The following is a 24,385-nucleotide window of genomic DNA, read 5'->3' as shown; positions in this document are numbered from 1 at the left end:
TGCTCTATTGTTAAGTATCCAATCACTAGACCAAACTGAACTTCAAAAGTTATTCTGAAGCACTGAATTTAGTGAAAATAAGTACAATTTGAGCATTTTATCAAGATTATGAAGCAAGCTTCTGAGTCAACTTGAAGTTAAAAGAATTACCACCCGTGAAACTATTGAAAGAGATCTTAGATACACAGTGATGCATTACCACAGCTAGCAGCCCTGAGGCACTGATGAGCTCCAATGAAATAACTTCAGTTCCAGCAGCATCCACTGAACATCAAGACCACATGTTCCCACACACTGCACTTCTGAAAGAATCACTACATTGTTTTAGTGCAAAGGGTGAGAGGAATGTGATTCTCTGTGTACGCTTCAGCCATTGGTGGAGCGCATCACCAAAATACACGAGCTCGCACAGCAGCAGAGCTCATGACTGCGGTGAAAAGTCAGGAGTTTTTCAAGACCGTAAAGCTCAATTTCCTGTCCTCTGGAGTGAGAACGTGTTTACTGTGGATCAAGAGCTCAACTGGAGATCTACCACCCTTCAGTTCACTTGTAAATCTGCATTAAATGAAACTGAAGCTCCAGTGCATGATTCCATTTGAAACTCATTAACTTCTTGAGGGTGTTTTATTTGTTTCATTGTTATAGCTCAATTAAATTGGGTATGACTCAATGTTCACTTTCGAGTTTATGAAAATAATTTTGTGGGTGTTTCTGTTCATATGCCTAGTAGATCCTTTCCAGAGCCCATACAGAGTTCATTGTAAAATAGAAAATTGGTCTTAAAGGTTGAAGAGGAAATTTAATCGTCTGATTCTGAACCATAAATATGCTAACAGACGTCTCTGTCTTTCTCTCTCTCTTCCTTCATCCATCCACTTACTGTAAAACAAGGCCTCTTTTTGTCCTCGACTTCATCAGACTCACATGTTTCAAAGAGGAGGGGAAGAGATAGGTGGGACAGATGAGAGAGAGAGAAAGACAAGTGATAGAAAAACAAAGTCACAGAATCGGAGAGCTCTCCTGTTATTTCTAACCATATCAAAACGTAGAAGTGTCACATTTAATTGTTTTGTAAAATTAATTAGTTTGAGCAAAGAAACTCTACTAGAAAGGATCCAAACCACAGAGGATCTGAAACGACAGTCCTGGATTTGGACCTGGAAGACTGTCGGATCATGGAGAATGGTAAAATAGAGGGTAAACCATCTTTGATTTTAAATCTGCAAAAATTATTATTTTTTAAATGCTTTTTTAATTATATGATTAATTGGTCATTAACAGTGAAGTTTACTTTCAATTAAGAGTTCAATGGATGACTTTTTGGAAACATTTATTTCTTTCAGGTGCATGTTTCTGTCAAATTTTGTTTGAGAAAGTCTGTATTTCTGCATGAAATTATATTTTTGTGTGTTTTTGCAGGTACAGGTTATGACATAGATGCCATAGACCTTCAGGTAATCTAAATTGCCCTCTCTCTTACTCACTTCCAGTTTGTGAGAGCTTTTTTTCTCATGATTTTGTATACTTGGGGTGTGTGTGTGTGGTGTGCGCGTCTGCGACAAAATAGGTTTTCTGTTTTAAGTTCTCTGTTTCATCAATCTCTAATTACAATCACACACACCCACATAGATTAATGCTATTAGGAAAATAATAGTCATTGAGACACTAAATTGCTAATAGGAAGAGCATGACAGAACTCAGGCCACATTTAGCTTAACCCTCTCTAATGCTATTGAGACGGATCTGAAGCTCCTGTCCCTGTTTAACCTTCAACACTCTATTGGGTTTGTCTCTTATTGAGTATTGGTGACCTCTTACATGTTGCTTTAGTTGCAGGCGATGTGGGTGGAGCTAAAATCGGGAGTTGGAAGTGTGGTTGAAGATTTTGCCACACTACGGCAAACCTACAGCCGACTAGAGGAGAAAGTCTCTACCTATCAACAAGAAACCAATGAAAAGATCCTGTCTCTCAGAAACACACTTAACACATTACAGGTTCCAACAGTTATATTGTGAGATATAAAATGAGCGGTTAAAAAAATATAATTTTAATAATATACACAATCGTTTAATAGTTTGGGGTCAGTATGATTTAAATGATTGAAATTTCTATTCATAAAAGAATCATGAAAAAAGATCACAGTTTCCACAACCACAGGTTTTCAAAGTAGATAATAATATTAAATATTTATTGACCACCAAATCAGAATGATATCTGAAGGATCATGTGACACTGGAGACTGGAGGAATGGCTGCTGAAAAATCAGCATCACCATCACGGCAATAAATTAAATTTTAAAATATATTAAAATAGGGAAAAGTTATTTTTAACTGCAACAATATTTCACAATATCATAGTTTTTACTGAGCATGACAGACCTATTTCAAAAAAAGTAAAAACATCTTATCAACCCCAAACTATTGAAAGGTATTGTATGTTACTCAGAAAGTAAATTATATATATAATATATACAATAGTATAATATTGCAGTTATCTTCTAAAATTCATGTTTTTTAAATTGTACTTCATGTATTTTTCCATGCATTGTCATTTTGAAATGTTGCTTTTATTCTGATGATATTGTTTTTTTGTTTTTGTTATTGTGTATGTTTATGAAGGAGGACATGAGCACAGCTCTAACGCAGCTCTCTGAGGTGAGGAGTAACCAAAAAGACCTGCAGAGAGACCTGGACCTTATGCAGAGCACACAACACAGGTGTTTTTTTAATTTTGTTTTTTAAATTTTTTGTATTAAACATTAGGACCAATTTAACACATTTGGGATTCAGTCTGCACATAACATCTTTTGAAATAATTTTTTCAATTTTCTAACTGCTTATTTTCTTTTAAAAAGGCATCTAATACCAGATTTCTTTTCCATTCTATCTACTTGTTGTCTTTTTATTTATAATATAAATAACATTAAAAACCTTGCTACATGTACTGCCTTTGGCTAACCAAGACTTATCATGGCCCTTGCATATTATTGATCTTTTGTTTATTTTGATAGCTTCTATTGTCCTCATTTGTAAGTCACTTTGGATAAAAGCATTTGGTAAATGACTAAATTTAAATGTAAAATCTGAATATATAAACATGTGGTATTATTATTGATAGGAAAGGCTCAAGGGGGGAGGGATCAGTGGATGGCCACGCCTCTCTAAACAGCCAAACAGAACTCAGTCTCATTCAGCATTACATAAGCAGCCTGTCAGCTAATCAGAGTGAGTATTACAGTTTTGTACTAAAAACACATGTATGTGGAAATGATATCATGGTAGTGTATAAGATGATAATATGTTGTGTTTTTGCGGTTAGACTCTTATCTTGAACATGACGGTCAAAAGAAGTCTCCAGTGTGGAGGGAGAGAAAAAACAACCGAGATTTGAAAGAACAAAATAACTCAAGTGAGTGATATGCAGCAGAATAAAAGTGAAAATGGCTTTATTTTTGATTTGTCATGATAATTTAAGTGAAAAGAACTGAAAAATGAATGAGCAGTTTTAAAATCCTGCATTTTTTCAGCTCAGAGGCAGACTGCCGCGCTGGAGCTGTTGGAGTCTGAGAGAGCGTATGTGTCGTATCTCTCACTCCTGTTAAAGGCCAACATCAGTTTTAATGGATCGGAAAACATCAGCCTCAAAGACAAACGGTAAATATGTATCACTCTCACACTCATGTAGTGTTGTCCCAATGTTAAATGTTAACTGACCTCTACAATAGCGCAGATCATCACACAGGCAACAACAATGATTCAGTTCAGTGCTAAACAGAGACTGTGAATTGTAATAGTCTGCTGTGGAACAGACATAATATAAAGCATATTTTTCATGTAGATCTTAGTAATTATAGATTTTAAGGAAGAAAATGTATTGTAAAACAGTGATTTCAGGCACATGATGCTGTTTTTTATTCTCTTTTCTAACTCTCAGGCCTTTCCCTCCCTCTCTACGCTTCTTGATTCAGCAGCATCTGGAACTCCTTCACCTCCTTCAGGAGAGAGTTCTTAAGAGCCACTGGCAAGGAATCATGGGAGATGTATTTCTAAGGCTCACTAGCAAAGAAGTAAAATACTATAGAGCGAAAATGAGCTAAACTTAACATCCTACCATACCCTAAAGTGCACAATGTAATCTCAAATGTGTGCTTTGCAGAGTGATTTTCTGGATCATTACGTATCATACCTACGGGACCTGCCAGAATGTTTGACAGTTGTTAGTCTGTTCTCCTCTTCTAAATCAGCCAGCTTACTGGAGGTATACATACACACATTTTATATTAAATAAATGCAAGATTAAAAACGTAATTTGTTTTAATATGCTGATATTTAAGGCATATAGAAAGTGTTATGCAAGATAAATGACAGAAATGGTTTATTATGTTCCTATGAATTAAATTTTCTATTTCATTTAAACCATATTAATAAATAATAGTAATTATATCATAATAATATAATATTGAAATCATATTTTTAAATAAACCCAGATCAGTTTAGGTTACTTTGGATAAATTTGAGATGAATCTATATAACGGCTTTGTAATTTGTTGTATGTGTTCAAATCCAGGGTGATATCACAGGGGATGAGACATGTCCATCTCTGCATTCTCTGCTTCTACAACCTGTCCAACGTATCCCAGAATACCATACGCTCCTCCAGGTAGTCAAACACATCAGGCATCTTTATTAGTTGTGCATGTTTTATACTTGTGATGGTATCACCTTGGTCAAGCTTTGCTACATAAAAGAAAGTGCATATATGTATCCATTTGTATGTTGCTGTGTTTTACAGAGTCTTCTGCAGCAGACAGAGTCAGAGCATCCAGACTATTACCTGTTACTGGTGTCTGTGCAACAGCTCCGAGCTTTCATGTCCCAGTTCAGCCATCTGCTACAGCACAACCAGGAGCTCCTCACACACAGTCATGCCCTGCGAGAACACACACACAGCCTGTGCACACAACAGCATGAGCGGCCCTCACACACCCGAAAAGAGCTTAGCAGGTAATGTCCAATGAACAAATGTGTATGTTTTTGTGTTGTACGATTTACTGGCTCTTGTTTTTAATGTCAGGTCTACAGTTAGACAGCTGTATAAAGTCGACTATGAGAAAAATTACAGCAACACCAACGCACAAAAGTGAGTGAATAGATACACCAACCAAATATATCACAAAGTGAGCTCTCTATGAATTTATGGGTGTTTCTACTTCAGGCACTATTATGTAATTTTAACCATGATTCATTATGTCCTTTATGGATTTATGGTCATTAAAACTTATATAAGTAAATAAAAATATATATTTATTCCATGTTCCACATTTGTGGTGTTATTTCCAACACACTGACAAATTTCCTACTAAATAGTCTATTTAGTGAGTAGTGTGATTGAGATTAAGTATGAGATAAACACAATCATGCAAAAGCTCTCTTCCAAAAACATTAAAAAGTGCCCAGAACAGAAGAAATACCCTTATGCATTTTCTATGTCTTTTTTTTATTTTAAGTGATCCCTCTCGACGTAACAAACGCTACCCTGACTATGAAACAGCACCCTATCACTACGACCCAGAAATCCCATCCCCTGTCTCCTTCCTGTCTGACTCTGACTCTCGTCACAAAGCCATCTCAGTTCCTCTGCGCAGCATTCCAGAGTCAGAGGGAGCGGGATCTGTCCTCTCTGATGCTCTGGGTGCGCTCTTTCCCTATGGAGCCGGTGGCTCTCGCTGCTCAAGCCCGTCTCATTCCTCGGACTCCAGCATTGATATTGCCTTTGTGCGTTGTAGTCCTTCTCATAGTCCACCTCGACAGTCCCACAGTAGGGGGAGAAGCGCTGGGGGTGTGGTTTATAGGTCCAACAGAGCCTGTGTGTCACCTGACTCAGCAGATATTGTGAGACCACGCCCTCTACAGGCAGTGCAGAGAAAGAGCAAATCACTGAACGGCCTGCAGATGGACAGTATTGATAGCCACACCCATCAGTCAAAAACTCCCGCCCACCCGAGGCTAGAGCGCCAGTCAGGTGTCAAATCAAGACTGAGACCGAGCAGTCCAAAGCACAGATATGAGACACACACTGACACAGAGGAGCAGCCACGGCTAATACATCAAAAGGTACACACTCATGCACATTTACATACACACACATATATAAACTGATTATTGGTGGCTATTATTAGCACCTTAGCAACTGTATTGCATAGGGTTGCAAAGAGGCAGAAAATTTAAATTCCTTTAAATTTCCAGAAACATTGCTTTCACACACACTCACATTTAAATAAATTCATACTAAAACAATTTAGCTTTTCACTAAAAGCTCATTGTGCTTGCTCCTCAGGATCCTAGAAGCCTGGTGTGGGAGGAGCTCAAATTGAGGGGTGTGTCGGATGATTATGACCACACCCCCTTGAGTGAACACAGTAGGAAAGAAGGAAAAGGATTTAGGAACTCCTTCAAAAAGCTCTTTAAGAAAAAGTGAGTTAATAAGAGGAGACATACAGCTGCTTTGCACATACAAAATGTCCTCACATTTAAAGCTGTGATACTTTCTGTGTTTTTTGTCAGGTCTAGTGGTGATGGAAAGGAGAAGACAACAGTGAAAGCTGAGTGTCAAAGCAGCGGAGAGCTGGAGTCCACCAAAGCCCCTCACACAGCAGACATTGACAGAGGAACTGCTGTTTAAAGTGGTTCTCTGCTGGTTTTGCTTCAGGGAGTGAAGTGTTTGCTCTCTAAATATCTCTTGAATGTCCAAGGTTTCATGCATTCAGACATAAAACACTTTACATGATAAATTAATTATATTAGCAATATAATTTTGGGCAGAATTTTGAGAATCGCTGCATTGTTTTGCATTGTTTAAGCAAATATATACATGCACATATAAAGAAACAGACACACTTATTCATCTTTTGTTCAGTTTATGCTGGACCGCTCTGACAGGATGCATTCTATATCTGATCCAATGTATAATGTTAATTACTCATAAATAAATACATGCTGTATACAAATAAAAATGTAAATATATTTGAATGCAAATGTAAATGGTAGCAATTAAAATAATAATAATAAAGCAAATCTTATTTTTAGGTAACATTTATTTTTATGTGTATAAATGTGTGTATATATATGACACAAATAACAACACCATTCAGATGTATTTGATTTTTTTTTTTCACCTTGGTTTAATGTGTTAAATCTCATAAAAGAGTTTCACATTTGAAACAAAATATTGGCTTTATACAGTCTGTAAAACTCAAATTATTTTACACTATATACAAGACATATGCATCACATCACACAAGAAAACGCTGCTGTAGTGAACATGGAGTAGTTTGACACACACTGTACTCAAAGCATCCAATAACACAATTATGAGCTTTCAAACATATAGAGTAAATGTTACTGGAGATTAGGCTCAGACACGGTTTCATTTGGGTCTTGACAAAAATCTAGAGCATGGATCATGTGACAAGCCCAGGGTTTAAAATGCTGCTAGGGAGATACTTAATTTGCATTAGGGTTTTAATGGCGTATGATCTTATGTAGTTTTTAAATGCATGTTAGAGGTAGACACGACATGCTAAATTGGCGCATTCGGCTGAACGAAACATAACTTCGCTATTTTGACACGAAAAAAAACAGTTCGTATTCAGATATGTTATTCGAACTGATGAAAATGCTAGAAAGCTTCACAGACGGCTACATTCTAAACGTCCCATTTCATATTTACACATACTGCATCCATAAGACGTTATGTTATCTCTAATCTTCAGTTTTCGATGAGCCTGATAAATAGGATTTCTTTATCTGTTCAACTCTTACTACTGACATTACAGCCTGTAAGTGCACACACAGCACACGTGAGCAAATGTAGTTAATAATAGTGCTTGATAAGGAACTAAAACATGACACTTGGCCTTTCTGCATAAATAATGAAATAGAAAAACTCTAAAAAATCACTCCATTGGCATTAAGTGACTCAAGATGTTGTTACAGATGTTGTTATTGTGGTATTTTCGTGATTTCTTGGACATTGCACTATGGTAATACCATGGTATTGTTTGAAGCACCTTGAGTACCATGTAAATACCATGGTATGTCACTAGGGTAATCATTCAGAACCATGATATACTGTATATGGTGTTGCCATCTGATACCACTATACCATGATACAGCCACAGTACTTTTTTTAATAATAAAAAAGGAGTTAAGGATACCACTACAGTATGAATGAATTAGCATCATTCATGAATAATTATACTTTGATGAAAATATTTATATTGGCTGTAATTAATTTCATACTTCAATGCTTAATCCACTAGATGTGGTAATTAAAAATCCTTCAGGACTTTACCTCAGTTTGAGTAACACGAGTTGATAATGTCATGATAACATGGCGCCCCCTAGTTTATATTTATGCAATCCAAACAAACATTGTATTTGGCAACTAATTAGCCTGGTAATACCAAACTATGCTACTTCGTTTTGCTTTGTAGGCTTTGTAGAGTACAGAAGCGAACTAAAATTGAGCGGAAGTACAAAGTCTGACGTAGTCAGGCTAGCAACTAATAAGCAAATATCATTAAACCTTAAAAATCATTTATTCGCAAAATCGTTCACTGCAGGAAACATGTTTTTGTATTTCTCTCCACAGCTTATTCATTGTTTTGTGTGTAAACATATGCTAGACTGACTTGACCTTTACTCTTGCACCTCTGGTAGTGTCTTGTAAATGACATTCGGTTCTAAAAATTTGGTTCTCAAGTTAAAAGAAGGTTGATTTTTGTTGATTTCGTAAGTGTCTCTGGACTTTTTTTTTTTTCAATGCCCTGGGTCGCACATTTTTTTAATGCAAAAATGCATTCTGTTTGAATAGCCTATTAGCTCATTAACACTCATAATTTACAAAACAACAGAAACACCTGTGCTGCTAATAAGGAAACATAAAACTTACTGAAGCCTTAAAGTGCAGTTACATTAACAGATATTTAGCAAATTTCTCATTTGGGTGAAAGATTTTCGCACAAAGATTTCACTTCGGGGTAAAATTAGTCACATTAATTTGCTGCCCTGACCAACAGAAAATTGCCTGGTTTGAAAGTGACATTGAAATGACAATGGACTTTGTTTTGCCCGCAAAATTTCATAGAAATTTTACTAAAACAACATCACCAAAAGCGGACGCCAAAAGAGAGAAATGTAGAGAAGCAGAAGAGTTTGTTAGACTTACAGTTGGTTCACACAGAGCGTGCTTTTGCGTTAAATTCTACTAAATGTTTTTCTATGTAAACATTCTTGTGTTCTTCTATTTTTAAATGCGAGAATGCGTTCCATGTGAACTGTTATTAGCATGACAGAGAGGAGCCGTTTACAAGGCAGTACTGAAAGCTACAAAGCTAACAAGATGGTAAAACACCTGCATATCATGTCTGATATAAAAAGCCATGATATTTTGTACTAGACTGCTGTGTTTTCACATTAGTTATCTCAGTCGCACAGAACTGATGGTTGTGTATCAAGGTCTCTGACACTGAAATGCATCTATATTAATTTCACGCAGTTTGGCAGTACCCAAAAATGACGTTAAACCTGTACGATACCAAAAGATATAATGTATTGAGTTGATTTGCTGTTTTTTGTTTGTAGTGTTTTGTTCAGTAGCTTCATAAATGAACATGAGGCGTTTAAGTCTCAGGAGCATGTACTTTGTAGCATGCATTATGTAGTGTGTGTTAAGGCAGTGTGTTGTCAGTAGCTGTTCTCGTGGCCCGCAAGGATGTACAGATTACTTTGAGCTGTAGGATCTTCCGTCGGTTTGCTTTCCAACACCACCACTCTGAGAAAGAGAGAAAAATGTTAGTAAGAACAGTGCTGACCCACGGAGGCACAATGTGTGTTCTGGCGAGCTCTCACCTATCCGCACCCAGCAGCCTGTAGATCCGCGAGTTATCAGAGATCTCCTGAGTAATCTAAAGCAGATAACAGTTGTTGACAATGGACCTTAACCTTGTTTTGCCCAGAAAATATGGCTAATGTTACTGAACTTTAAAGCTATGTTACGGGCTATGAATGTATAATCTAGATCAGTGGTACTTCACGTTGGAAGCATTAACCAATCAGAATTCAAGCTATTTTGATCACCTGTTTCCTAAAGCAAAGCTAGTTGAATTTAGAAAACCGAAGACACACCACACACCACACACCTCACTGTTTTTAAAGCTTCTTCCCTGCATTCCATGCTTCCAGAATGCCAAAACACTGTCCTGCAGACATACTGGAAAGAGAGAAAAACGCATTGTTATTAATCAAAGCGCACAATGAAATCCCCACCTCAGGCTTGTATTAATTCAGTTCTTACCTATCGCCTCAATCTGGAAGTTAAATGTGAGTTCAGTTGACAGCTTTCTGTTGGATTTTAACCTGCCCTGTAAATTCACCAACTTTATACACCCTGCAAAATACAGAAAGCAATGATGAGCAATGGCTTCCTAGAGCTGGAACTGCTGGATAAAGAAAATGCAAGAGCCTGTGCAGATCCTTGAACATGAATCTGTGCTGCAGGTAAAAACAAACAGCAACAGAAAAAGATTCTGTGTGAATTACGAAACCATTACAGCTTTATCAGGAGACAGGTTAATGTACACGTGATTTATCATATTGTAGTTAAAAATAGCTATAACTGTGGTTTTGTAAAAATTAAGTGGATTTTTATTTGTATTGTATGCATCATTTATTGTTTATCCTAATAACAATTCACTTATATAATTTAACCTTTCTGTAATATGTATTTATGTACTTGATCTATATTTAGAAGAATAGATTATACTATTATAATGATTATAACCAATTGTTCTAAATAATATAGATAAGTGAATATTATTATTTAAACTGTTCTAAAATTTTTATTTTAGCAGAGTATTATATTAAATAGAAACATAATCATATTGTTATAGGATTTATTATATTAAAAAGAAATGACTTACGATCTAGACACACTAGGACGGTATCTCTCTCCAACTGAGTCACATGAATGACACACGTCTGAGGTGTTTCTGGAAAAGCACAACACAACAAAAGTTCCTACAGGTCCCAAGAGCAACACTCTTTTTGAAAATACAGACCAAGTCAAATTTTGAACAGATACTGACCGGGCTCTGTGAACGCTGGGTTGGCGGCATTGGGATCAACTGTGCCAAACGTGACCACCTGATCAGGATGGCTTCCTTTACTGACTGCCACACACACCAGTGGATAATGCTGCTCAGGAACCACCAACATCTCAAAGACTTCTAATGGACACGGCAGGGTGAGGTCTATGCTCTGGACACACACAAAAACCCAGGATTGTCGTCTTGTGCATGGATGCACTTTGTGTTTCTCAGTGTGATTTCTCATTCTCTCACTTACCTTTATTAGCATGAAGCGCTGCATGGCTTCCACCCATTCAAACAGCATTGCGCTGGACTGGAAAGCTCCACATAAGTACTTATGACCGGTGTATGGGTTTCGCACTATACATACACATACAGAAGCATTTCAATACAAAGTTTCATTTTTGACTGCATTATAATAAATACAATGTATTATTTCATGTGCAAATCCTAAAAACTATGCAGCTTTCTGATCATACAATAGAATATCAAAAGCATGTGATTGCATTTGTACTGACCTACACAACATTTCTGACAACCCCTCGTATCTGGTATTTTATTGGACACAGTAAACTTCCTGAAAGAAAGGCATTAACATGACAAAATGCAAATGATATGATTTAATAGGATTTACAGTAAAACAAAAAACAGTCTTAACTGTCAATCTGAAAGCTGGATAAATATGCTTTCCATTAATGTATGGTTTATTAGGATTGGTCAATATTTGGCAAAAAAATCTAAATACTGAGAAAATCGCCTTTGAAGTTTTCTTTGTATTCTTAGCAATGTATATCCATAATCAGAAATTATGTTTTTTTATATTTTACAGTAGGAAATTTACAAAATATTTTCATGGAACATGAAAATCAATATCCGAATGATTTTTGGCATAAAAGAAAAAATCAATAATTTTGACCCACACAATTTTTTTTTCCCACTATTGCTAAAAATATACCCCAGCGACTTAAGATTGCTTTTGTGGTCCAGGGTTACATATATATTTGAAAATACAAATGACGAGGGACTAAACAGCTACACATAAATGTAGATAAGATTAGTCTGAATCAAACCGTGGGATGATTTTGTCTGGGAGTTTGTGTGTTGGGATGGCAACAGGTAACTTCTGCATTTGTCGAGCTTGCTCAAAAAGCATCGTCAGGTTGTAAGAGTACAGCTGAGATGCTTTACCTGTGGAAAACAGCCATTTATGCACATAGATTGCATTATGGGAAAGCTAAAACATTAAAATGTACTTCTAATGGTACATGGTAAATCTTTTCCTTCTTGGTTTTTTCTCACCTGATATTGAAAGCAGCCAGTTGTTCATTACATACACCCATGTACACCTCCGTGGAACCAGCTGTATGTGATAAAAGATAAATACATTTCAAATGATGGTACATTCGATTAATTTTTTCAAGGAAATACATAAAAATTGATTACATATATAAAATACATGTATTATTTTTATGATCCATTATGCCATTTTTCCATATTTTTTGCATTTTGAAATACAGATTTAAAATGCTAAAAATATGATATGATTTTTCATATCTATATTGCCAAGCATGCTTAAATTATTCTTAATTTTGAACCTCACTGCCAAAAAGAAACCATAACAAAAAGGCCCTGACCTGTTCCATTGAGCTCTCATGGATTTCATTCAGATTGAGGGTGTAAATTCCTTCCTCTGCTCCAAAAATCAGATACTGATCTGAAAAAGAGGAATAAGGGAAGCTTATAAAGCTGAAAAACATAATTATTATAATTATGTTATTCAGGAGCATGTGATCTGAGAATGCATGAGCTCTACATGAACTGTTTCTTACCTCTGGTGTTTGGGTTTATCCAGGAACAGGCACAGTGAATCTTCAGTGGACAGCCGTTAAACACTTTAGAGAAACAAGCTCCCATCTACAAAGCAGAAACTAAGATCAACACTGTGGCAGCAGAGCTAAGTTTGAACGGTCTAAATTTAGTTGCTATGACATTTGTGTTAATCCAGGTGTGCTGATACATCTTTCAATGTTTGTGTGTATGAAAGAGAAAAAAAAGGAAAAATTGTGAAAGATGAGAGATAAAGAAAAAACTCACGTGTACTTTAGGGGTCGGTGGAAGGCCATTACTAAAGGGAAACTACAAAAAGACAAACCGATCAACGCTGTAATCAAACTATTTTTGTTTTCCCATGTCACATGGCATGGCATATATATATATATCCCATGTCATGTATATATATATAGAGAGAGAGAGAGAGAGAGAGAGCGATAGAGAAAGCGAGCATTAACCATACCTTTAGATTAGGTGAAGGAAGGGAGGCAAGTTTTTCTTTCTCTCCATTCTCCTGGACAGAAACTCCATTACCTGCACATAAACACTCACAATATATCATCTGTCCTTTGAAAACTGAAACCAAAAAAACAAAGACACACCTATGTAAATTAGGTTCTTTATATGCACCTATTAAAAAAAACACACACAAAAAAACATGCTATTTGCTTGATAATGTTTGCACTTATACTACTTGAAGAAAGCAAGCAGTACATAGAATTTGTGTTTTTTTTTAATACAGCTGTTTTTGAGGAAATTTAGTAACTAATTCAGGTATCCAGAAGTTGCAAGACTTCAGATTCATTTGCTAATAAAACAGTATGCACATGTACATGATAATAAATAAAATTTATGATAATAAATATCATTTTGCAATTACTACCCCACTCAGAGCTGGATGGCTGGTCTTTCAGCCTGGTCACAGATGGTTTTGACAACTTTTGAGCCTGGGAGAACAGCTAAAACCAAACATCAGCTTGGCCAAGCCAGTAGACCAGGCCATCTAAAACCAGCTACTTCCAGCTTTAACCAATCTAGCCAACGAGCTTAAGCATTTTTTAGCATTTTTTTCGGTAGTGCAAGCAAAATAGCTAAAATAACTGGAAGTGAATAAAAACCATAAGCCTTGCAAATTCAAATAAAAAATGTTCATGTCCGTTCTTAAGCTTAAAATAAAATGGATTTTCCCATGTACATCAGACGCAGCTGGCCTGCATCCTAAATAACTAGGCAATGAAAATTACTTGGACTGTACAAAGTGTATTCTGCGCTTCAATTCTGGGCACGATAGTTAACTTATTTGCATAAAATATTACGTGAATTAGGTTGTCAACTACTACTATCTTACTACTATATCACACTGATTCATCTACGAGGCTCTCAGCTAACACACAGCTATCTGTGTTGGGTAACTGAACAAATGGCAATATTATTTTAAAAGCACAAGGAATAGAGGAAGACTGGCGGGGCTGTCTACCAATCACAGAAGAGCACGCTCAAGTTGGCGGTGCTTAGCTTACTTTGTTCTTCCTGTTGTTCATCATGAAGCCATTCCCAGAACCTATAAATCCCATCATCCCCTGCTGGCTCTGTCTGACCATGCTCAGATGGTTTGTTACCTAAACTACTACGCCGGTGTGGAGGCAGGCGAGGAGGTGGTGGTCTGGGGGGCACACAGGAAGCAGGCCGAACAGGAGGGGTGGAGCTTGCAGAAGCTGGGGAACGTTTAATGGTCCCTTCTCCAGTATTGTCCTCTGAGGTGCTACTGTTCTGACCGGGAGACAGAAGCTTCGGCTAGGAAGTGATAGAGGGAAAAAGAGAGATGTGAGGGGGAGTTACACATTATGTTTTGGATAAGAAAAGTGTGTGTAAGTTTTACCTTGGGTGGCAGAGGAGGTGGCACTCTAGGCCTCATGGTTGAAGTGGAGTTACTGCTGTAGACGCAAACACACAAAAATCATTGTAATGATTTATATTACTGCTAATCATGACGTGGTAACACAAAACCAGGATGCAAGGACCAACAGCACATTTACTTTGAAAGGTGGAAACACATAAAGGGATACAATCAGATGAAGAAAGAGACCTTATATGCAATGTCAAAAACAGTAAAGAAAGTAAGAAAGAAAGGTCATGTGGACACAAGACACACAAACTGAGTGCTAAATATGCCTACATACACATAATCAAGCTAATTTAGAGCAAAGCCTGAGAATATGTTAAACTTCTTAGAGTCTGAAGTTCCAAGAAACACAATTTGCAATTGTCCTATGTTTGGACTTTGAGCTACAAAGCTTCAAAGCTTTAAACGGACTGAAAATGAAAGTATTACTATATATATTGTGCTCATCACATTAAACAAACCAAAACAATTGTCGGATCAAATTACCACAGCATACACATAATGTTTACACTGGAATTGATTGGCTCATTGTCAAGTTGCTGTAGAGGAGACTTTATTGCCTAGCTTTCGCGCCAAAGCACACTTTAGAGAAGATATTGTTGTTGCGAGGGTGATGGGAGGTTAAAGTTTTCCAATAAAGATTACGACGAGGGCACATGTATTCAAAAATAAGGATGTGCATTTCAATAACGATCATGCATTTGTGCACCAGCAAGCAACTACAAACCAGACACACTACAAAACAAAGCGAGCGCATCGATCTGAGTCTCACATCTGGTTGACACGAACAGACAGGGAGTCACGGATGATCACAGGTGTCTTTGAATGATACACATCTCACATCACATATTCCTCTCACTTACTGCAAATCATCACCTTCATCCTCCTCCTCATCCTCTAAATGTGTCACATGACCCCTGAGAGAGATGAAGAGGGTGAGGCTAAGAAGGTACAGGGGCCAGAGAAGAATACAGAGAACACACACACACACACTCAGCAGTAAGAGCTTCTCAGTGCCAAGCAGAGGAGATGAGACTGACTGAAGAAGCGATTAGATTGCATAGAGGTTTGGCTGACCAATCAAAGAGACAGTAGGAGGGGCTGTACCTTTGACTGAGCTCCTCAGCAACAGATTTTAATAGACTCCTACAAAAATAATGAATAAAAGACAGAACAGAACTTGTTTTACACATATATACAAAATACACAAACATATTTGTTATGAAAATAAAACATTCATCCAACTATATATATATATATATATATATATATATATATATATATATATATATATACCAGGGCAGTCGGGAAGACTGTAAGCAGTAATCAACTTGACATTAAATGAGAGAGAGAGACAAGAATTAGTTGTTTCCTTAACGGTCCTCTTTGTTGTCTTTTAATACCACCATGTTTATGAATCATTTTGTGATTCAAAGTGTCTTACTGACTCTGAAATACATATATATACACATTATATATATATATATATATATATATATACACGCACACACACACACACACGTTAATGTGGGTGATTAATTTTTCCAGTTTAATGACATTAAAAATATTTAACACAGTTAACCCAGGGGCGAAGCTATGGTTGGCCAACCCACTCATAACTCCTGCCTCTCTTTTTTTTTTCTTGAAAAGAATTGCATTTATTTAGACGCAGAATGTCTTTACGACCACATCGAACAGAAGACTTTTCAAACGCGAACTCCACCTCACCTCAGCACCAGGTGCTAGGAGTCAAACGAGCACAGAAATGGTACAGCTGACGAGGAGCTTCAGTAGATTTTGTTATTTTAAACTAGGAATGGATTCAGACAGATGACTAATGACCTATTCATATATATATCAGCTAACTTGTTGATTAATGAGGTCAAAGCTTTTCCTTATTCATTCCTTATTTTGATAAACTTGCAAGTAAAGAATAACACTTACTTGTTATTTCCCAGAAGGCTTTGGGGCTCTAATGGTAGATCCTACATGAATCAAAAAGGCAGTCAGACACGTCATCCAAACAAACACACTTAATAGCAATAAATCAATTGCATAATGTCACAAACCATCTCATGATGCGGTTCGGTTTCTTTTCTCAAAGGTGGGTCGAACTTCACCTTATCAACTAGGAGAGGGACACATACAGATTTCAGATTTCTCTCTGCGCTTTTAAGTAGGCTGAGAATTCTTGTGCTTATTTCGGTTCAGTGAGTCAAAGGCTAATCGAGACTTGACTTACAGTTAATCTCAGACAGAGTCTTTCCATCTCGTGAGCTCCTGCTAGTTGAGCGGATCCGATGCGGAACAGACACGGGAGACTGAAAACACAGAGAGCACAGGTAAAGTTTTTAAACTTGAAAGCAAAAAAGGCTTAGCAACATACAGTACATACATTTTCTGAATATCTGTTACAAGTCCCTAATCTTCCCTCAAGACACCACTGCAAGCCACTGACATTATGTGTTAAAATCGATAAACTCTCATGCATTCACATACAGTACACACACAATCGCAAATGCACACTGCAGCATTGGTAACCGGACACACTTGTACCTGGCAGCTGGCAGAGCCAACTGTCTGCCCTCACTTAGGATCTACATCTAAAGAAACAACCAATTAGAGATCAGTGCTTCAGTGTAAAGCCCTAACATGGTTTCCCACTGGATAAAAGGTAAAGAACGAGTCAGATATATGACATCACCTCTGGATCAATGTCATCCTCCTCTGCATCACTGTGGGTGCTGTGGTCAGGGTTGTTAGCTTTGTCCAGTAGTTCAATGGCAAGAGTCCGGCTGAGCGGTTGGGTAACGAATGGGTGCTGCAGAAAGAGAGAAGCGATGCAATGAAAAATTATTGAACGATGGTGGATAACTGGAGCTAATCATAAATGTTCTCTAAAAGGAGGGTGGATCTTACCTGCAGTAATCTGTCAGCCGTTGGTCTCTTCTTGGGGTTTTTGATCAAAGCCATTTTCACAAAGTGGTGGAAATTATTTGTCCTTCATGAGCCAAAACAAAACAAATGAGCGTGTTTTTCAATCATAAAGTATTTATTTTATTTATATTTATATTTTGTGGTAAATTACATTTTTCCACAGATTCTATCAATAGAGCTTAAGCTGCATTGAACCCATCCCACTCAAAATACACAACCATTTATAAGTTTAGGGTCAGTAAAAAAAAAACTTAGTTACTTTTATTCAGCAAGGAGGCATTACACTGATTACTGACAAAGACATTTATAATGTTGAAAAAGATTTCAAATGATGTTGCGCCTTCTATTCACAAAAGAATCCTGAAAAAAATGCACCACTTACAGCAACTGTTTTCAGCATTAATAATGATAAGAAATGTTTCTTGAACACCAAATCAGCATATTAGAATAATTTCTGAAGAATCATGTGACACTACAGACTGGAGTAATGGCTGCTGGAACTTAATCTTTGCCATCAGAGGATAAATTTTTAAAATATATTAACATTTTATAAACGTTGCACAGTATTACTGTATTTACTGTATGTTTGAATAAATAACTGTACCCTCGCTATGTAAAAGACCTCTTTAAAAACCATCTACAACAATCTTACCTTCCCCACACTTTGGAATAAACCATATTTTAAATTAAATACATTTAAATACTTACCACTTTACTTTGTCTTTCAGCTTAGGTGGCTGGAAACTGCTCTTTGTCATTAGGAAAAGTGCTCTGAGAAGGAAAAACACAGCAGAATGGACAAAAAGAACAAATGTTGAAAAGCAGGAGAAAGCGAGAGTGTAAACATACTGACGGTGTCCTGTGTGATATGTATTATTTACTAAACTAATTAATTTTCATGCGCTGCACCAAACTACTCATGATGCAGCATAGTGACATTTAGTCAATACAAGACACAGGACACACACCTCATGGGGTGCAAGTCGAACATTGGCGGCTCTAGCTCTGCCAGCTCAATAGCTGTGATGCCCACGGCCCAGATATCACACAGCTGATTGTATCCACCTTTCCGTTCAACTGCTGCCACCTCAGGTGCCATCCTGCAGACAAAGACATAATGAGAAAGAAATTCATACAGCCCAGTGACTAGAATCAAACTATTAACACACAAAAGACAAAGGAGGACTGACATACCAATATGGAGTTCCAATGAAGGACTTTCTTTTTGCTAAAGTGGCTGATATCTGCGCTGAAACACCAAAATCAGCTGGAGACAGACAAACAGCAGGTGTGAGAGTGGAAGTCTTATTAAATGCAAGCTCACAAAGTGTTTTCTTACCTAGCTTAACGTAGCCGTTGTCAGTCAACAGTATATTTGCACCCTATAAAGCAAGAGAAGAGCCACAGTGAGCAACTGTGAAAGATAACAACAAATGACAGCAGCCTTGAAACAATCCTGGTCTCAAGAATAGCATTTTCCAAAAAAAAAGAAAAATCTTAATCTATGTCAGACTTCAGAGAAAAAAAAACAACCATAAAAAAAAACTTTTGCATAATATCTGTCAAGTGGGACATGAGTGCTAATTATGTCAACACTGTGTGGAATGGCCTCCTTTAAGTGAGATTTAATTGTGTTTTGACGTCCAGTCTGTACCTTTATATCTCGGTGGATCTTGCCTTTGTTATGGAGATAGTAAACACCCTGAAATGAACACCAAAACCCATTTTACCACTTGAATCAATTTAAACGGTCACATATCAGTATTTTTAAACATTAGTAAATGTGTATGTGTATACCTGCAGGGTTTCACGGCATACATAAGCAATTTGGGATTCCGCCAACGGCCCAGTAACTGTTAGAGATAGATATACAAGTATATGAGAGATACTGCTGAACAGCTCAACATGATAAATGCATTATAAACTCCTGTTTTTGGTGACAGTAGTTAGTTACCATGGTAAATATCCTGGAGAGAGCCTCCACCGCAGTATTCCATGCTGATCCATAATTTATCTCTCCTGAAAGAGGGATGTTAAGACATCTATTATCAAGTCTTGTCAGACCAACTCTGGCCACAACAGCTTAAAAGCGGTGCTTGTATTAATTGGGTTGTGGCGTGTACTACAACAGTTAGGAAGAAATATCAACAAAGATGAAGAAAGAGAAATCAAATATTCAAAAGTGTAGGGGTCAGTAAGATATTTTAATATTTTTTTTTAAGAAATCTCTTATGTTTGTCAAGGCTGTATTTATTTAATTGAAAATACAGAAAAAAAGTAATTGTGTGAACTATTATTACAATTTAAAATGACTGTTTTCTATTTTTCCATTTTGTACTTTAAAATGTAATTTATTTCTGTCAAGGCAAAGCTGAATTTTCAGCAGCCATTACTCTTGTCCTCATAGTCACATGATGCTTCAGAACTAATTTGAATATTTAATATTTAAGTTAATTTTTGTCATTATTGTTGTTATTATCAATGTTGAAAACAGTTATTGTTTAATACTTCAGTGTAAATCCATTTCAGGATTCTTTAATGAATATAAAGATCAAAAGCACAGCAATTATGTTTTAATGTTATCTTTTAAATCTTCAACTTGCCCTCTGACTGCTTTATTTGGGATTCCTGACCCCTTACTTGCACTTAACCCTACACAAAAGGACATCATAGCTTTCACATCCTTGCTAGCAAGACGCTTATAATTGTTACATTGGAAGTCTGTTAAATATCCTTCTATCTCCCGTTGGCTCAGAGACATCATGTATTTTTTTTAAACTTGAGAAAATTAAATACACGTTGAGAGGATGTAGAGTCAAAATTTTCCATAAATGGCAACCCTTTATTTCCCATTTCACTAATTTAGTGGTACTACCCAATTGAATGTGTGCCTGTTATTGTTGTACTGTTTGTATTGCATATATAACCGTTAATATGTGTGTTGGTCGTGGTGAGCTGAGTCTGGGAGTGGGTGGGGGGTTGTTCATTGTTTAATACACGGTTCTTTGTGATATAATTTAATTATTTTCTCCCACTTTCTTATCAGTGTTTTTATTTTATTCTTAATTTTTTTATGTGTATATGCATCTGTGCACATATGCATATATGTTTAAAAGAAAAAAGGAAGGAGGGGGGAAAGAGGAAAAGGGATAAATTGTATTTGTGAATGGAAATAGTGTTTCTTTTTTTCTTCTCTCAATAAAAAAAGACAGAAATCTTTTGTAAGATTACAAAATCTTCACTGCGACTAAAAAACGACTGCTGAAATGTACAACCAAAAGCTTGTACTACATTTAAAATGTATAAAACATATTTAAAAAACCTGCATGTGTGTACATGTACCTGAGGTAACTGCCAAAATATGCAACAATGTTTGAGTGTTTACAATCTTTCATCATAATAATCTCCTGCTGCACCACGTCAAAGTCCTCTCCTGCAAAAATCAATTGAAAAAAAAATAATTAGATAAAGAAATATGTCAAGTGCAAATAGACCCAAACATGGAAACTTTGATTCTGCACTAAAAAGAGTGTGAACATGCTGCCTGTATTTAAAATGCATGCACAGTCAGACCATTACAATGCATCAACACACCACGATTGTAATATTTAACTATTCAGGTACAGATTGACAGTGATAGGGCACTATCTAGAGGTAGTGTGTGTGTGCAGCAGCATTAGGATGGCTTACCTGGCTCTAGTTTGATGACTTTGATAGCAGCCAGTTCTCCAGTGTTGACATTACGCGCCTGGAAATGGAAAGCATAAGAGTTGTGAGTACATAAGCACAAAAGTTGTGCAATAACATGATTATACTTGTTATATAGATCTGACTCACTATAAAGATGTATCTGTTTCAGCCAATCATTAAAGCTAAGAGATATCAAACAGGTTTCCAAAAGCACAGACAGTCTCACCCTAAATGAACACCACTAGTTGGTTAATATTGACCGCAAAAAAAAAAACCAATGTTGAAAGCAATGTTGTTGTTTAGACTTTTTGGAAAAATTAACCCACGTGCCATACATACAGATGTCTATGCACATTGAACTGGTAATTACCAGAGTGGACTAATGCTTCAAATGCTACCAATCCAGTGGCTGACATACAAAATTACATGTAAAGACAGCAAATGAGATTGTTTAAACGAAAAAAGCACTTATTTTAGAAAATGTTGACTGCCTCAAAGAACATAGAACAGAAATAGTTCAATATACAATGATATGTCTGTCACAGACTAGTAGAAAGATAAGAAAGATGCCCAAATATATTTCCAGATTAAAGCACATGATCGACATATATCTATTCAATTTAATTACAAAAAAAGAGATATGCTTGTTATATGCAAATACATGCACTACTGTTGTCAGATCAAAGATCAGAAAGATTTTCTTTTTATCCATTAAAGAAATGAATACTTTAATTCAGCAAGTACACATCAAATTAATGAAAAGTGACTAATAAAATGTTACAAACTATTTTTATTTCAAATAAATGCTTTTCTTTCTAATTTTCCACTTTTCCTTCACAGTTTCCAAGATATTAAGACATACCAAATATCATGGAGCACAACTTTGGTGCTCAAGAAAGAAATGTATTTTAAGCATCAAATCAGCATATTAAAATGATTTTTGAAGGATCATGTGACACTGAAGACTAGAGTAATGGCTGCTGAAAATTCAGCTTTCTAGAATTTTCTAGAAACACACTCACACTTACACACACACACACACACACACACGCGCACACACTATTTTGCATGTTCTCTCACAAGTTAAAGCACAAACACACTCACAAAGGCTTCATCTATAAGACCGAACTGAGAGACATCTGTCTGCCAAACAGAAGTGAGGATGATGTCATCAGAGACACAAAAGAGAAAGAGAAAGATTTCCAACACTTTATCTCAGTTTTATATGGAATTCCATTCAGCATTCCAAGTAATACAGAACAGAAGCAGCTGGTGAAATATGTGCATTGATGTTCACACTGCTGTGATGGCTGTCAAAAGTAGGACAAGGAGAACATCAAATAAATTTCACATGCCTGCACACACACACACACACACACTCACACACACACTCACACAGTGCCTCTCTGATCGCAGTGAGGCATTTCACTGTCCTGTAATAAATAAGCTCAGGGTTGTTTCTACTTTATTAAAATAGCTAACTGATCAATCTAATCAGGAGGACTGTAAGCAATCAAAATTATATTGCAAGAATCAACCAGATTTCATAACTGACTACTACAGAGGTAAACCTGGGCATACGCTGCCAGGGAATTTGTGAAACCACATCATATTTTCACACCTTTGGGTAGAGCTAAGGCCCAACTTCAGGTCTAGTTTCAGTAGAGTTGGCAGAAAAACATTTTGCTTGTTGGTTTAGTTATTAAGGTCCTACATTTCAGACAGGTCAAGATGAACCCATTCAATTCTCCACCTACATCAAGGCTCTGATTGAGTGACCGTGTGTGAATTACATGGCATTCACCCAACACACACTCTCACCCACGCAACACTCCACTAAAACCCCAGGAAGAGGGAACAATTACGAACAAACAGGATGGACATAGCTGTGGGCAAACACGCTCACACAGACACACTTGCAGCTTAAAGTTTAGCCACTTCCTGTCACCAAAGGAAGTAGGACACATTTAATATTTCTTAAGACCATAATTGCAACCTTCCTCCCCCTTAGATACTAAACACCTTGCAACAGCCCTCAGTAGTGACCGTCTGCCAGTGCACAAGCGCTCTACGACATATTGGTCTATTCTTGCCTTTGTTTATGTCACATAAAGAGATGCAGGACTTTGAGTGTGACATCCCTGCTGCACTGGCTCTCTCTGGTGAAACAGATCTGCTAGGCCCTGTGCTGTAAGAAAACAAAGATCTGTACACCCTTTCAGGATATTACACCATATCCGAGTGGCAAACTCGCAGCAAAACATAGATACACTCGGGTTTAGAATAAATATACATCTGTTGTCTCCCGCATTCACTGGTTACATCGTTCAGTTAATTGGCTGTGTCTTAATCCCTAGTGAGATGTCTACCTAGACAGCATTTTTGTACACCATATGCGTATTCTGACGTTTCGAAAAGCCTATGTGATGCTCAAAAATGCAGTCTAGGTAGGTAGCCTGCTAGGTTCTGAGACCCAGTTGATGTTTACCTTGTACACATCCCCATAGGTTCCGCTCCCGATCCTCTGAATCAGCTCAAAATCCTCCTGAGGGTTTCTGCGCGACAGATCCAGGCTTAAATTCATTGTGCCAGTCACCGTTTGAGCACTCCGGTTTATTTACTTGTCCCCGATGTCAAAAACGGGAGGGGAGTGATGATCGCAGAAACATACAGTAACGGAGGGATATGACGGTCCAGTCCCACAGAACTACAACAACATGGCCTCCTGTGCGCACGCGCAATGCGATTACCTGACAACAACAAACACGCCGAGGACCCGAGGATGGAGAAATTACGCATAATATAACAGAAACAGCTTGAAAACGTAAACCACGCTAAAATGTGTCGATTTAATTTCAATAGACGGCAAAAAAAA

The 24,385-nt window shown here is 37.0% G+C and overlaps 2 protein-coding genes across 5 annotated transcripts; one reads left to right on the top strand and one right to left on the bottom strand.

Moving 5' to 3' along the window:
* Nucleotides 1-92: 92 nt before the first annotated feature.
* Nucleotides 93-7,092, top strand: arhgef33 (Rho guanine nucleotide exchange factor (GEF) 33). Of its 2 annotated transcripts, XM_026286210.1 has the most exons (15): nucleotides 93-1,197; nucleotides 1,420-1,454; nucleotides 1,831-1,995; nucleotides 2,620-2,717; nucleotides 3,119-3,225; nucleotides 3,320-3,409; nucleotides 3,528-3,654; nucleotides 3,935-4,067; nucleotides 4,157-4,258; nucleotides 4,568-4,660; nucleotides 4,793-5,004; nucleotides 5,075-5,140; nucleotides 5,508-6,114; nucleotides 6,338-6,474; nucleotides 6,565-7,092. In XM_026286210.1, the coding sequence occupies exons 1-15, from the start codon at nucleotides 1,176-1,178 to the stop codon at nucleotides 6,680-6,682; spliced, it is 2,112 nt and encodes a 703-aa protein (XP_026141995.1). In that variant the 5' UTR covers nucleotides 93-1,175; the 3' UTR covers nucleotides 6,683-7,092. The 2 variants fall into 2 exon arrangements, with proteins under 2 accessions (XP_026141995.1, XP_026141996.1); XM_026286211.1 differs by lacking the exon at nucleotides 5,075-5,140.
* A 342-nt stretch (nucleotides 7,093-7,434) lies between these two features.
* Nucleotides 7,435-24,253, bottom strand: map4k3b (mitogen-activated protein kinase kinase kinase kinase 3b). 3 transcript variants are annotated; one of them, XM_026286207.1, is made up of 33 exons: nucleotides 23,999-24,253; nucleotides 21,511-21,568; nucleotides 21,163-21,253; nucleotides 19,775-19,839; nucleotides 19,618-19,673; nucleotides 19,475-19,522; nucleotides 19,160-19,202; nucleotides 19,015-19,087; nucleotides 18,789-18,920; nucleotides 18,529-18,591; nucleotides 17,803-17,884; nucleotides 17,588-17,704; nucleotides 17,126-17,204; nucleotides 16,953-17,011; nucleotides 16,828-16,868; nucleotides 15,991-16,029; nucleotides 15,747-15,800; nucleotides 14,860-14,914; nucleotides 14,501-14,774; nucleotides 13,444-13,514; nucleotides 13,245-13,286; nucleotides 12,980-13,064; nucleotides 12,785-12,864; nucleotides 12,450-12,510; nucleotides 12,221-12,338; nucleotides 11,669-11,727; nucleotides 11,407-11,510; nucleotides 11,148-11,319; nucleotides 10,983-11,051; nucleotides 10,358-10,450; nucleotides 10,203-10,273; nucleotides 9,913-9,968; nucleotides 7,435-9,835 (listed from the first exon to the last, which is right to left on the bottom strand). In XM_026286207.1, the coding sequence occupies exons 1-33, from the start codon at nucleotides 24,092-24,094 to the stop codon at nucleotides 9,748-9,750; spliced, it is 2,694 nt and encodes an 897-aa protein (XP_026141992.1). In that variant the 5' UTR covers nucleotides 24,095-24,253; the 3' UTR covers nucleotides 7,435-9,747. The 3 variants fall into 3 exon arrangements, with proteins under 3 accessions (XP_026141992.1, XP_026141994.1, XP_026141993.1); XM_026286209.1 differs by having other exon boundaries at nucleotides 14,600-14,774; XM_026286208.1 differs by lacking the exon at nucleotides 15,747-15,800.
* Between the last annotated feature and the right edge of the window lie 132 nt (nucleotides 24,254-24,385).

Source organism: Carassius auratus, chromosome 17 (genome assembly GCF_003368295.1).
Source record: "Carassius auratus strain Wakin chromosome 17, ASM336829v1, whole genome shotgun sequence".
In the NCBI taxonomy this organism is placed as follows: Eukaryota; Metazoa; Chordata; class Actinopteri; order Cypriniformes; family Cyprinidae; genus Carassius; species Carassius auratus.
The sequence above is the reverse complement of the archived record's forward strand: the minus strand, read 5'-3'. Positions and strand labels throughout refer to the sequence as shown.

Excerpts from the sequence above, each read along its gene's own strand:
- arhgef33 (XM_026286210.1), top strand. The coding sequence starts at position 1,176 with ATGGAGAATGGTAAAATAGAGG. Across the intron at positions 1,455-1,830 it reads TAGATGCCATAGACCTTCAG|TTGCAGGCGATGTGGGTGGA; the intron begins GTAATCTAAATT and ends ATGTTGCTTTAG. Across the intron at positions 3,226-3,319 it reads CAGCCTGTCAGCTAATCAGA|ACTCTTATCTTGAACATGAC; the intron begins GTGAGTATTACA and ends TTTTGCGGTTAG.
- map4k3b (XM_026286207.1), bottom strand. The coding sequence starts at position 24,094 with ATGAATTTAAGCCTGGATCTGTCGCGCAGAAACCCTCAGGAGGATTTT. Across the intron at positions 17,012-17,125 it reads GACTCTGTCTGAGATTAACT|TTGATAAGGTGAAGTTCGAC; the intron begins GTAAGTCAAGTC and ends TCCCTCTCCTAG. Across the intron at positions 14,775-14,859 it reads CACCTCCTCTGCCACCCAAG|CCGAAGCTTCTGTCTCCCGG; the intron begins GTAAAACTTACA and ends ATCACTTCCTAG.